The following is a 12818-nucleotide window of genomic DNA, read 5'->3' on the forward strand; positions in this document are numbered from 1 at the left end:
ACTTTCACCAGTAATTCTACTTCTAGGACTCTCTTATGAAGAAATAAGAGATCTAAACAAAGATTTATGTCCCAGGGTAATCACTACTGTATTAGTTAAAATAAAAAGTTAGAAACAATCCAAAAGTCTAATAACGGCCAACTATGTTGTTTATATATCAGAATGCAATGTTATTTCTGTAATACACCATTTCACACCCATTAGGATGGCTATTAAAAAAGAAAAACAGGGGCGCCTGGGTGGCTTAGTCAGTTAAGTGTGCGACTTTGGCTCAGGTCATGATCTTGTAGTTCGTGGATTTGAGCCCTGCATTGGGCTCTGTGCTAATAGCTCGGAGCCTGGAGCCTGCTTTGGATTCTGTCCCTCTCTCTCTGCCTCTCCCCTGCTCACGCTCTCTCTCTCTCTCAAAAATAAACATTAAAAAACAATTTAAAAAGAAAAACAAGTGTTGGTATGCATACAGAGAAACTAGAACACTTGTGTTGTGTCCTGTTAGTAGAAAAGTAAATTGGTGTAGCTGCTGTGGAAAATAGTATGGAGATTCTTCAAAAAATTAAAAATAGAATTACCATATGATCCAGCAATTCCACTTCTGGGAATATATCCAAAAGAATTCAAATCAGGGCCTCAAAAAGATATTTGTACACCCATGTTCATAGCAGCATTATTCACAGTAGCCAAAAGGTCGAAGCCACCCAAAAGTCCATTGACAGACGAATGGAAAAACAAAATATGGTATATGCATACAATGCAATATTATTCAGCCTCAAAAAGGATGAAAATTCTGACACTACAACATGGATGAACCTTGAGAACATTATGCTAAGTGAAATAAGCCAGTTACACACGCAAAAATACTTTATGATTCCACTTAACATGAGGTACCTGGAGTAGTCAAATTCATAGAAAGTACAATGGTGGTTGTCAGGGGCTATAAGGAGAAGGGACTAGGGAGTTGTTTAATGGGTAGAATTTCAGTTTTGTAAAATGCAAAGAGTTCTGGAGATTGACTGCAAAACAATGTGAATGTACTTAATACTAAACTATACACTTTAAGATCATAAATTTTATATTACGTGTATTTTACCACAATTTTTATTTTTTTCTCACATTTCTAAAAAGAGGTTTTCCAAGAATTTTCTAGTAGTCAACTAACAAAGAATCAATTATAGAGTTACACTGTTGCTAAGACTAAAAAACAAACCAATTGTTCAGGAGAAGCATCAATAAGACAAATTGCTCTTGAGGACACCTAATTGCTTTGAGAGATCTTTGGGAAAAATCTTCTATTTAAGGCTGAGATCACCTAGCACCTCTATGCAGTGACTATTCTACAGACTAGATGTGATTAACAGGCTAAGAATGACGCCAGGTATGTCAACATGTGTGCTTTTTATAAGAAGCAGTTTACACTTTGATAGTAAGTAAAGGGATTAATAAAATATTTAGAGGTCATTGTTGAAAGGTTGTTTTCTTTAACTATTCCTAAGGATTCTTTGCCAAATGTCCTTCTATATTTTAAAAATAATGCATATGGGGGCACCTGGGTGACACAGTCAGTCAAGCATTGGACTTTTTTTTTTAATGTTTATTTTTGAGAGAGAGAGAGAGAGACAAAGACAGAATCTGAAGCAGGCTCCAGGCTCTGAGCTGTCAGCACAGAGCCTGATGAGGGGCTTGAACTCATGAACCAGGAGATCATGAACTGAGCTGAAGTCGGATGCTTAACCAACTGAGCCACCCAGGCACCCCAAGCATTCGACTCTTGATCTAGGCTCAGGTCATGATCTCATGGTTGGTGGGTTCAAGTCCCGCATCGGGCTCTGCACTGATGGTGTGGAGCCTACTTGGGATTGTCTCTCCTCTCTGCCCCTCCACTGCTTGTGCTCTCTCTCTCTCTCTCAAAATAAATAAACTAACTTAAAAAAAATGCACATTTGTTTTCTATTATAATAAAAGATTAGAAAGAAGCTTATTGTTCATTATCTCAAAGGAGGCTAAAGAAGACTGTAATAGATGTCACCATTTCCACTCTGAAGAAAACATTAAAAAACTCTCCTTCCTAGGGGCGCCTGGACGGCTCAGTTGGTTAAGCGTCTGACTTTGGCTCAGGTCATGATCTCGTGGTCTGTGAGTTTGAGCCCTGCATCGGGCTCTGTGCTGACAGCTCAGAGCCTGGAGCCTGTTTCAGATTCTGTGTCTCCCACTCTCTCTGACCCTCCCGCATTCATGTTCTGTCTCTCTCTGTTTCAAAAATAAATAACTGTTAGGGCGCCTGGGTGGCGCAGTTGGTTAAGTGTCCGACTTCAGCCAGGTCACAATCTCGCGGTCCGGGAGTTCGAGCCCCGTGTCGGGCTCTGGGCTGATGGCTCAGAGCCTGGAGCCTGTTTCCGATTCTGTGTCTCCCTCTCTCTCTGCCCCTCCCCCGTTCATGCTCTGTCTCTCTCTGTCCCAAAAATAAATAAACGTTGAAAAAAAAATTTTTTTTTAAATAAATAAATGTTAAAAAAAAAAAACCAAAAAACTCTCTTTCCTATACCATAACTGGAACACCATTCTCCCCAATACACATTTTGGCAAACAAGAAAAAAATCAAAACAGAAAGAGTCACGTCTGTGAGACTTAATCGTTAAGTTATAGACTTGTCTATTGTACATGCCCACAGCCTAATGAAAAGCTCCATTTCCTGGACACAGAGACCATCAACACAAGCTTATGTGTGTGCATGCACATACAGACAGAAAATACACAGCCAACTGTTAACAGTTCCAGGTTCTCTAAAGCATGCATTCTCAACAGGAATATATTGCTCCAGATGGATTAAAAATTGGCTCTCGGTGGGAGGAAGAATGTGAAAATGTGAAAAACATCTTAGATATTACAATGGTCTGTGGTCCTCCAAAGAGCCACAGATATGCAAACAGATATATAAACAGATATATATCATATATATAGTATCAAAAATTCATGGGTGGGGGCAATTAGGAGAAAATGTCTAAAAGGCTCTTTTGGGGATGATAGTAAAAAATAGGCTGAGAAACACTGCTCTAAGGCAAAGATTCCCATTAAGTGTGCAAAATTAAAGGCATAGGTTATAGGTAGGCTGAGTAATGATCCTCTCAGGCCTCTGTGGATGCCAGTCAGGGCTTGCAGAAAGAGCAGGAATAAGGGTTAGAAGCCCGAGGGCATTTGTCCTGGTCTGGGGCATTCTCCTCCATTTATTCCAGTGTGCTTCCAAATATCATTTGCTGTGAGTGCTATTAAGTGAAAAAGCTTGGAAGCACCAAGTTTCTACTACAAATATGTAGTTTTTTTTAAGATTTTATTTATTTTTTTAATGTAATTTCTACACTCAACGTAGGGCTCAAACTTACAACCCCAAGATCAAGAGTCACAGCCAGGTGCCCCACAAATATGTATTACTTTTACAACAAGAAATAAAACAAAAACACTTTCAATCTCTTCTTAGGTCTAGCGTAATAGGAGTCAAGAATTCAAAGTTCTATTCAGAACATGCCCTAAAAATGTCAACTATCCCATTGGGGAAACTTTTAAAAGAATCTACTCTGTCCACTTAGTCTATTGAGGAACAACGGTCATTTTTTGTATCATGCCATTTAACAGTGGGAACTAAACCAGAGGTGTTATTACTCAAGAAGTGACAAAAAGGTCAGGAGTAGTGATGATGACCATTTATAAGCCAAGTATGAGAGAGTAAAAAACACATACATGAGAGAGACAGGTGGCATACAAAGAGAACAGATGCACAGAGATGACATGAGGGAGACTGGGAGATCCATGAAAGCAAAGTCCCTAGGTTTTTAATGTTGTCTCAGTTAAATGCCCCTGGTGTCCAACAATACTGATTTTGTTCCTTAGTCTTTATTTACTAAGCCAACTTAAGTAGATCTGTGTTCCTTGAGCCCTAACTATAAGATAATAAGCCTAGAATTTTTTAAATATAATCTGGCAGGAATCTGGTTTAGATGTAAAAAATAAAAAACAAAAAGCAAAAAAACCCCAGAACATCAGCATGCCTACATTCAAACATTACTTCTTGGAATGTCCCTTCTATTTCTATAAAGAAGACCAAATTGGGCACTTGGGTGGTTCAGTCAGTTAAGTGTCCCACTTCAGCTCAGGTCATGATCTCATGGTCTGTGAGTTTGAGCCCCACATCAGGCTCTGTGCTGAGAGCTTGGAGCCTGGAGCCTGTTTTGGATTCTGTGTCTCCCTCTCTCTCTGCCCTCCCCCACTTGTGCTCTGTCTCTCTCTCTCAAAAATAAACAAATATTTAAAAAAAAAAAAAAAAGACCAAAGTAATAATGAAGTGACTTGATTTATGAAATTATTTCAAATTAATTAAAAATATATAGGTATCTTAAAAAATAACTTTAGATTGGTCTGTAGAATTTTTCTAAAAATAATTAAATGCAGGACTGGTTGCTTGTGGGGGAAAAAAACTGAAGAAAAAAATGTAATGGAAACTCAGTGCTTCCAACTTTTCCAACTGTACATAAAAAACTGAAGCAAGTGCTTTTCTGATGAGAAATAAAATAATATAGCATGCGTGACGAAAAGAGTTCTGGAGATGGATGGTGGTGATAGTAGCACAACGTTATGAATGCATTTAATACAACTGAGCTATACACTTAAAAATGTTACAGATGGTAAAGTTTATATTATATGTAGTTTACAATTAGAAAATAATAATATGGTACACCACTGCCTAACCTACCAGACTATTTTTATGTATCCTGCAAAGCAATTTTAGCTACTAGCAGAAATTTGAGTGTACATTTCCTTTCCCCAGTCCCCAAAATACCTTGAATATCTTGTCCTAAAACTTCCACATAGTTCTGATCTTTTAAGACTTCCTGGTCATCTTCTTCCAAATCATATTCTGGCTTCTTTATTATTTTTTTTGTGTTGACCAAAAGCTGAGCTCGCTCCTTTTTTAATTTAGCTCCTAAAAGAACATCCAAAGAATTAGAACATGACAGGTATAAATTCTTTCTAAATATTACATTTAAATAAGTAAACTGTACTACTTATATTGTCATTATTTAAAATCTGGAAGAAAATTCACTGTTTTCTCTTTGATGAAAGTATATAGCACTCTTCACTACAGTTTATATAATTTAAAAAAAAACCCTGAAAGTGTATTATTTGGGGGGGGTCAAGATAACTACACATTTTAATTACAATGGGTAGTTATCATTTATCCCTATTATTAAGCATTTCATATCAGATAAAGCTTTATTATTTTTAATTGTCAAAAGTTTGGAGTAAACTAAAAAAGTGGTTCTTATTTAGTCTTACTAGATCAAATACTTTGTGCTATATATTCAAAATAGAAGGTTAAAATATTTTAAAAAGTGAAATAATCCATAACCATCACATAAGCATCTCTTCAATTGTATAATCACTCTGTACCTCCTTCTCTATCAAGAATGTGATTAAGAACATCATCATCTCCCACAAATTGAACCTCCAGCATCTTGTCTTCTTTTAATTCCAGTTTACTCATCATTGCCAACCTAAACAAAAGCAATAAAGCACTACAAAGTGATGAAAAATTCATTATCAACAGCCAAATAAACATTCACATAACAAACACACGTATTTGTACAAAACACTTAAAGTCTTAAGTATGAAAAATATATTATACATTATTGTATTAATACTGTTTTTTTGATAATAGGTAACTCAGTTCTTTATCTGAAAAATGGAAAAGACAGGAAGAGGCAACTGACAGTTGGAAAAAAAACAAATTCAATCCAAACAAGGCAACTCAAGTATAATAACAGGGAACCAATTCTTCCTGTAAAAAAAGCTCTAACCAATCTACAGAATGATAACATTATCAGAAAGGGGGTGGTTAATACATGACAGTTTAGAAAAGGGACAGCCAAGCAAAGAATAATGGTTTGGTAGATTTTAGAATCTATTCATTGGAGATAAATAGTCCACTGGCGAAAGTCTATGCACTTCACTGGTATACCAAACCTGTATCAAACAATCCTCAAGCACCTCCCTGTACTATTATTGCATGCTTACCAAACTTTACAATTATGAATGTGGCTTTCTGGGTATCATGGCAACTAAACAGTAAACATGAATCTTTCTAATACTTTATAGTCACTTCTTCACTGATCAAACTTCAGAGTTTGGCAAGCAAAACCTTGATCAACTCTGCCTACTTTGAAAAAAATTTCAGAACTTATAATACTAACGGCCTGAAACCAACTGTGATTCTAACTAGCTGCTAGCTCATTGGTTTACCCAAAAAGTGAATTTTTTTTCTCTCCTCCTTCTTCTATAAATCCTATTTTTGTCTTTTCTCCTAATAAGAGGCTGACTACATCACTCATGAGTCAGTTACTTGCGTGAAGATAACTTACTAAATGCTGCGAAATTTTCTTCTGCACACTTAACTGACTTGTCTCTATTTTCTTTTTTTTGACTTGTCTCTATTTTCATTTACCTTTAAAGGTATTACACATTCTGCAGCTGGAAAATTCAGGTAGAGTCCCCTGCAATTGGAAAAAAAAGAACTTGGTCAAGGTCAGCTAATAGGAAATAAAAGAAACAAACAAGTTCATGAGTTTTAACAAACAAGATGAATACATAAATACAGTTCTTACAAAGTCAAACGTTATTATGAAGGCATAGGAAAGGGCAAAACAGCCATCAGTATTTTGGCCAGGAAGTACTAGATGAGAAGATCTGGACCACGGGGGCAGGTGGCTGGAGAGAGGAGGCCAAAATTTGAGCACTTACTATATGCTGGACACAGTTTTGAATATTCTATACATATTCTCATTTAACACTCACCAAGTCTATTAGGTTTTTGTGTATAAAGATAATACTTCATCTATAATTTATATGACCACTGCCAGCAGACCATATCGTTTTGGGCCATTTTTCTAGTCATGATACTGCTTTCTACCATGGGGAATTTGGACATATTACAGAAAAAGTTTAATGCATCTACATGACATATTAAAAAAAATTTTTTTTAAAGGTTTATTCATTTTTCAGAGACAGAGACAAAGCGTGAGTGGGGGACGGGGAGAGAGAGAGAGACATAGAATCTGAAGCAGGCTCCAGGCTCTGAGCTGTCAGCACAGAGCCCGACTCAGGGCTTGAACTCACAGACCACAAAATCATGACCTGAGCCGAAGTTGGATGCTTAACCGACTGAGCCACCCAGGTGCCCCCACCTACATGACATTTGTATATAATAAAGAAACTTATGATTTCTTTATATATGTATAAAATAAAGTTTTTCTGAGGGGCTGTTTGTCAGGCACTCTATTAGGTACTTTCATGTATAGTAGACCATTAAATCCTCTTACTCATCCAAATTCATGCAACTAGAAAGTGTCTTAAGGGCTAAAACCCAAGTTTGATTCCAAAGTCCTTGATCATGCTACTACACACTTTTCCTGCCATTAAATACAAATCTGTTATCCTGAATGCTTGTTCTGACCTCTGGAAACTATTCATCATATATCTAATCATTTTCCCATCTGGCAGTTCAAACATCCAAAGATTTCTACAGTTCCTCCAGGTTTCCAGTTCATTAAGTTAAACACCCCTAGTTCTATCGAGCATACATGTTTTTAATCTCTTTTTTAAAATGTTTGTTTAATTTTAAGAGACAACGGGAGTGGGTGCACAAGCGTAGAGGAGGAGCAGAGAGACAGAGGATCCATAGCAGGCTCTGTGCTGTCAGCACAGAACCTGACATGGAGCTTGAACTCATGAACCGTGAGAACCATGAGACCATGACCTGAGCCGAAGTCAGACGCTTAACCGAATGAGCCACCAGGACGCCCCTATCAAGCATATTTTTAGGAGCATGGCCAGATTCAGTCTAATATATATAGTTTTAAAATATAAACAGCTATGTTTAAACATAACATAAACAGTTGTTTAAAATATAAACAGCTATGTTCTACAAAGGATTTGAAGTACTGACAATAAGCAAATGCAATAAAACAAACGACAAACTGTGACAGTAATAGGAGTCTGGATCCAGGAAAATACAAAGAAAGCAGAAAATACATCATACAAAGAACAGTGGCTCGGAGCTAACTGGCAGCCAAAGTGAAAAAGGAATAAAGGTCAGTTGCATAATTCTCATTCACAAAAGTTTAGTAGTTCCTTTGGGGAAAGATTTTCAAGGAAAATTTAAAAACAAAAATTTTAGACAACTGAATATCATCTTTTGCAATTTCCCTATGGCATTTTACATAAGAATTGCCTGGACAGAGGCGTCCTAACTTAATATTGTTTGTGGCTGAAAGCATTTCCTTTTCTAGATTTTAAGCCATCTTATTACACAGTACTGAATCACCAAACTGAAGAAACTTCTATAAAGACTTTGAAAGAAATCTTTCCTTCTTTTTCCAAAGTTTTCTGAAAACAACAAAACAACAACAAACAAACAAAATCCACTACTTGACAACCACACAATAAAATGCAAATTTTTAGTGACCATTTACTCTTCAAGGCACTGTCTTTGGGTGCTGAATTTTAAGTGGACTCCTTACAAGGAGTTAACCAGTCAGGTAATACAGCAGCACCAATGGCGTATTAATGGCAAAACACTCTCCTCTGAGAGCAAATAAAGGATTTGCTACAATTTTTAAAAACATAATCCTTAAAAAAAAGGTGGCATAGATTAGCACTAATTTTGATATCAGATAAGCCTAGGTTCTGATCTTAACTCCACACTCACAACTGTGGACAAAACGATTAAATGAGCTCATGTGCGTGGCATATGAAAACACTAATTAAATGTTCCTTATCACTGTTTTTTTTTTAACTTCAACTTAACCATGTAGATTTCTTGACATCCCTACATCTCGTCTAATAGAAAAGGTGCTCAGTAAATGACAAATAAATGATATCTATTTAACGTGCAGTGCCAATACACAACGGTGTAGTAGAGCCATGCTATTTTTCCTTCAGACTGCCATTTAACTAGGGTGTAGGTATGATGGTTTTGTTAGGATTTCAGTTGTAAGACGAAAACTAATGCATCAACATCCTTTTAATGTAAAAAGCTCTACCAGAAGAGCCTGGTTCATCAACATTTTACAACCAAGCATGGTGCCAGGGTGACCGACCAGGCAGCAGGATTCATTTGGGGCATCCGGGCTGGGATGCCATCAAAGGTTCTCACTCCTGTGGCAGTTCTGGGACGAAATCTGTTCCTCGTTGTGCCTGCTCCTCTCTGGTCACTTTACACTTTTGTTACTGATTTTCACAGTTCTCTCTTTACGAGCACAAGGCTCTTTAAGCCGAGAAACTGATACGTTGGCAATGCGCCCCTTGCACAGAAGGCCTATCACTGCTGGAGAAACCGACCAACGGTACTTCCAGAAAGAGGCTGTCACCCCAACAAGTATTTATGGACTTTGGCCCGGGCCTCGAGTCACTTACCAGTTGGCCGCGCCGGGGGTCCTCGGGGCCTTCGGGCTGCGTGGGGAGGGCAACAACCCAGCCCGGAGAGCCGAGGGGGAGCCCTCTTCGAGACGACTACCCCAGCTCAGACTGCGGAGCTGGACGCCACCGGACTCACCTCACAAACCCCGAGTTAAGCGGGAGAGGGAAGCGGGCTGCCCAGTCGTCCCACCACTCACCGCTAGGTCTCCGCCAGGCGCCGCTCGGGCCGCCCAGCACCTGCCGGCGGTACCCCGCTGACTGGGCACTCCAGGGGAGGTGGCTACGGCCCCAGCAGGAAAAGCCAGATGCCTGTTAAGCACAGCCGGAGCAGGGTCGCAGGGTCTCAGAGTCGCAGAGACGAGGAGGCAAGCCGGGAGGACGGCTGGGGGATGGGGGTCCTGCCTGGGCACACCGAATCTCCCGCCCTGTCCATGGGCGGAGTCCAGGAAAGCCAATAGAAAGCGTAGTCAGCCGAGAGCGACGTCTCTGCCCGCCAGTCGGTTTCGGCCTTCCGGCCCCGCCCATCAAGAAACCTGAGGAAAACGAATCCCTAAACTCGGGTTCTGGGCCTTTCCTAGTCTCTTTCCGTTTCCGGGGAAAGGAGAAGGAAGTGTTGCTTACACCTGGAGGCATTTGTAGAGGTGTGGCAGGTTGAGCGGTCTGCCCTGAGGCAATCTTAAAAGTCTTCATTGTTTTCTCTAGACACCTTCTTGTGAGCAAAAAGATAATGGGAATGAGTTTGCGGTTTTAAAAAAAATTTTTTTTCTTAACGTTTATTTATTTTTGAGATAGAGAGAGACAGAGCATGAACTGGGGAGGGTCAGAGAAAGAGGGAGACACAGAATCAGAAACAGGCTCCAGGCTCTGAGCCCGACGCGGGGCTCGAACTCAGGGACCGTGAGGTGACTGAGCCACCCAGGCGCCCCTATGTCGTTTTTAAACATTTATTTCGTTTGGGGTGAAAGGTAGGATTGCGTACATCTTAAGGTTTTGGGGTAGGGAAGAGGGAGACAGTCTTCTCTGTAAACAAGAGAATTAGGGCCGGGGCACTGAATATGGAGATGATCCGGATCGGACTCCTAATGGGATGGAGATACTGGTAAAATAGAAGGAGTATATACAAAGAGATACTGAAGAAGAAAAGGATTGGACCTACTAAGATACGGTATTACCCACTAACAGAATATATTTCGTTTAGATGCATTTATTCAAAACAAAAAGCACTACAGAATACCCTGCATACTAGACAACGATATACTGTTGAGACAAACACGATCTCTGCTGTCACAGTAAATACTGTAGGAGAAGATAATGAAGGGACAATGAGAAAAATGCTACCATATGAGAAGTTAAATGTTTATTGAATCACGTGGCGGAAGTATCTAAAGGACAGAAGTCCGGAACAATTTCCTTGGAGGAAGAGATGTTTAGACTGAGGGTTAAGTAGTTTTAGGCCAGGGAAAGAGGAGGGACAAAATTTTCCAGCTAGAAAGCCCAAGTCAATATAGCAGGTACCTAAAGGGGTAAGAGGCAAGCACCAAAGTTGGGTCTGTTGTTTTGCGCGCTAGTTTGGCTCTTGGTACACTAGTCAGAGTTGTACTGAAAGATCACTGGATAAGGAGTAAGAGTGGGAGCAGAAAGAAGGGATGGAGTCACACCTTTTGGAAGCTGTTTAAGAAATCCATGTGAGAAAGAAATGATGGTAGCCTGGATACCTTAATATTCCATTTTGGTTGGCAAAGTTTAAGAAAAAGGATAAAGGCAATTTTCTCTATATTGGAAATTAAAAAGGAGTCTGGGGAAGGGTGAGTAGGGAGAAGAGGAAAGAACATAGCTGACAATTAATGAAGTGATTGAAAAATTCATAAAAATATGAGGAATAGTAAGTAGACATTCAATGTTCTAATATGGTCTTTACGTTTCTATGATGTAAACTCTCTTCCATCTCTTCTTCAAATCTACACTAAAGTCTAGACTCAGAGGCCTTGGTTTGAGTGGTGGGTTTTGATTGTTTTTGTGGTGTATTTGTGGAAAAGAGGGAAGGAGCTGAGTGTCCTTCATTTCTCTCAGTCTTTTTCTTTGAATAGTTCAGTTTGTTCAGTTAACTTTGAGCACCTACCTATACCAGGGACACAGTGCCCAGATATGTCCCTTACCATTAAGGAACTTAAGATTCTTATTGGGTAGAAAGAATCAGGTAATTTCAATGCAATAATGTGTAAGTGCAAGGATAGAATTTGCTGAGAACTACCAGGACAACTACCACTTAGCTTAGGTAAACAGAGGAAAAGTAGCAGAGGAAAGGCCTATCCAACTACAGATGATAGAGAATCAGGATGGAAAAGGGATTTCAGGAGGAGCGTATGCTATTAAAAAATGGGTGTGGTAGGGGTGTTTAGGTAGTGCAGTCGGTTAAGCGTCTGACTCTTGGTTTCAACTCAGGTCGTGATCTCACAGTTTGTGAGTTCCAGCCCCCACACTGGGGTCTGCACTGACAGCACAAAGCCTGCTTGGGATTCTCTCTCTCCCTCTCTCTCTGCCCTTCCCCCACTCGCACTGTCTCTCTCTCAAAAATAAAAAAATGGGTGTGGTAGTACAAAGCAGTTTGGTGTTAAACCTTAAGTAAAAGTATGAATGATAGGAGATGGAGTGGGAGAAATCTCAGGCTAAAGAACAGAATTTATCCTCTATGATGGAACCATTGAATAACTGTAACCAGGGGACTGATAGGTGTTTTTTATTAATCACTAATGAAGTTAAATTTGAGAGGGGCAGGGGACTAGTTAAGAGGTTATCAAAGCAGTCTAGATATGAAGATGAACACAGAAGTTTGAACTGTAGTAGTAAAACTGGAAAGGAAAGAATGAATTTGAAAAAAAAAAAAGGCAAAGTCAGCAGGATTTGGAAACTGGATATAGAAGTGAGAGAGAAGGAAGACATAATTCCCAGGTTTCTGGCATTGTTGCCTGGATATTAGTTCCCAGTGTGCTGTGCAAGATTACAGGTAAGAGGGAAAGAGTTTAGCTTGAGGAATCTTGACTGTGAAACTACTTTGAAAGACGGATATCCAATTATCCTGCAAACAGTGGATATGAGTTTGAAAATCGGTCAAGAGATCAAGAGAGAGAGATCTAGGGGTCATCAGTGTATAGATTAGAGCCAAAGGGAGAAAAAAAGAATTGCCTTAGGATGCTGAGTAAAATAAGAAATGAAGTGAGATACCTCATCTGAGACAGGCAGCATGGAGATGAGGATAGCTGTAGATAGAATTGTTCTTTGAAGTGGTGGCCTCCATTTGAAGAAGAGTTGAGGCTCCTGAGAAAGTGGTACTTCAAAGTGATGAAGCTTTGGAACATAAA

At 39.4% G+C, this 12818-nt stretch overlaps 1 protein-coding gene across 4 annotated transcripts in view; it reads right to left on the reverse strand.

The window, feature by feature from the left end:
• ORC2 (origin recognition complex subunit 2) overlaps positions 1-9847 on the reverse strand; it is a 44062-nt gene extending 34215 nt beyond the window's left edge. Inside the window, exons 1-4 of one of the 4 annotated variants that reach the window (XR_006296905.1) lie at positions 9457-9847; positions 6488-6542; positions 5437-5540; positions 4826-4969 (exon numbers count right to left, since the gene is read on the reverse strand). Coding sequence is in view for 3 of the 4 variants with exons in the window: in XM_043577448.1 (XP_043433383.1) it covers positions 4826-4969; positions 5437-5533 (241 nt within the window). In the remaining variant the exon portion in view is untranslated. Of the gene's footprint in view, positions 1-4825; positions 4970-5436; positions 5541-6404; positions 6543-9456 lie in introns of those variants that run through there. The other 3 variants (XM_043577448.1, XM_043577446.1, XM_043577449.1) reach the window with 3 other exon arrangements.
• Between the last annotated feature and the right edge of the window lie 2971 nt (positions 9848-12818).

This window comes from Prionailurus bengalensis, chromosome C1 (genome assembly GCF_016509475.1).
Source record: "Prionailurus bengalensis isolate Pbe53 chromosome C1, Fcat_Pben_1.1_paternal_pri, whole genome shotgun sequence".
Classification (NCBI taxonomy): domain Eukaryota; kingdom Metazoa; phylum Chordata; class Mammalia; order Carnivora; family Felidae; genus Prionailurus; species Prionailurus bengalensis.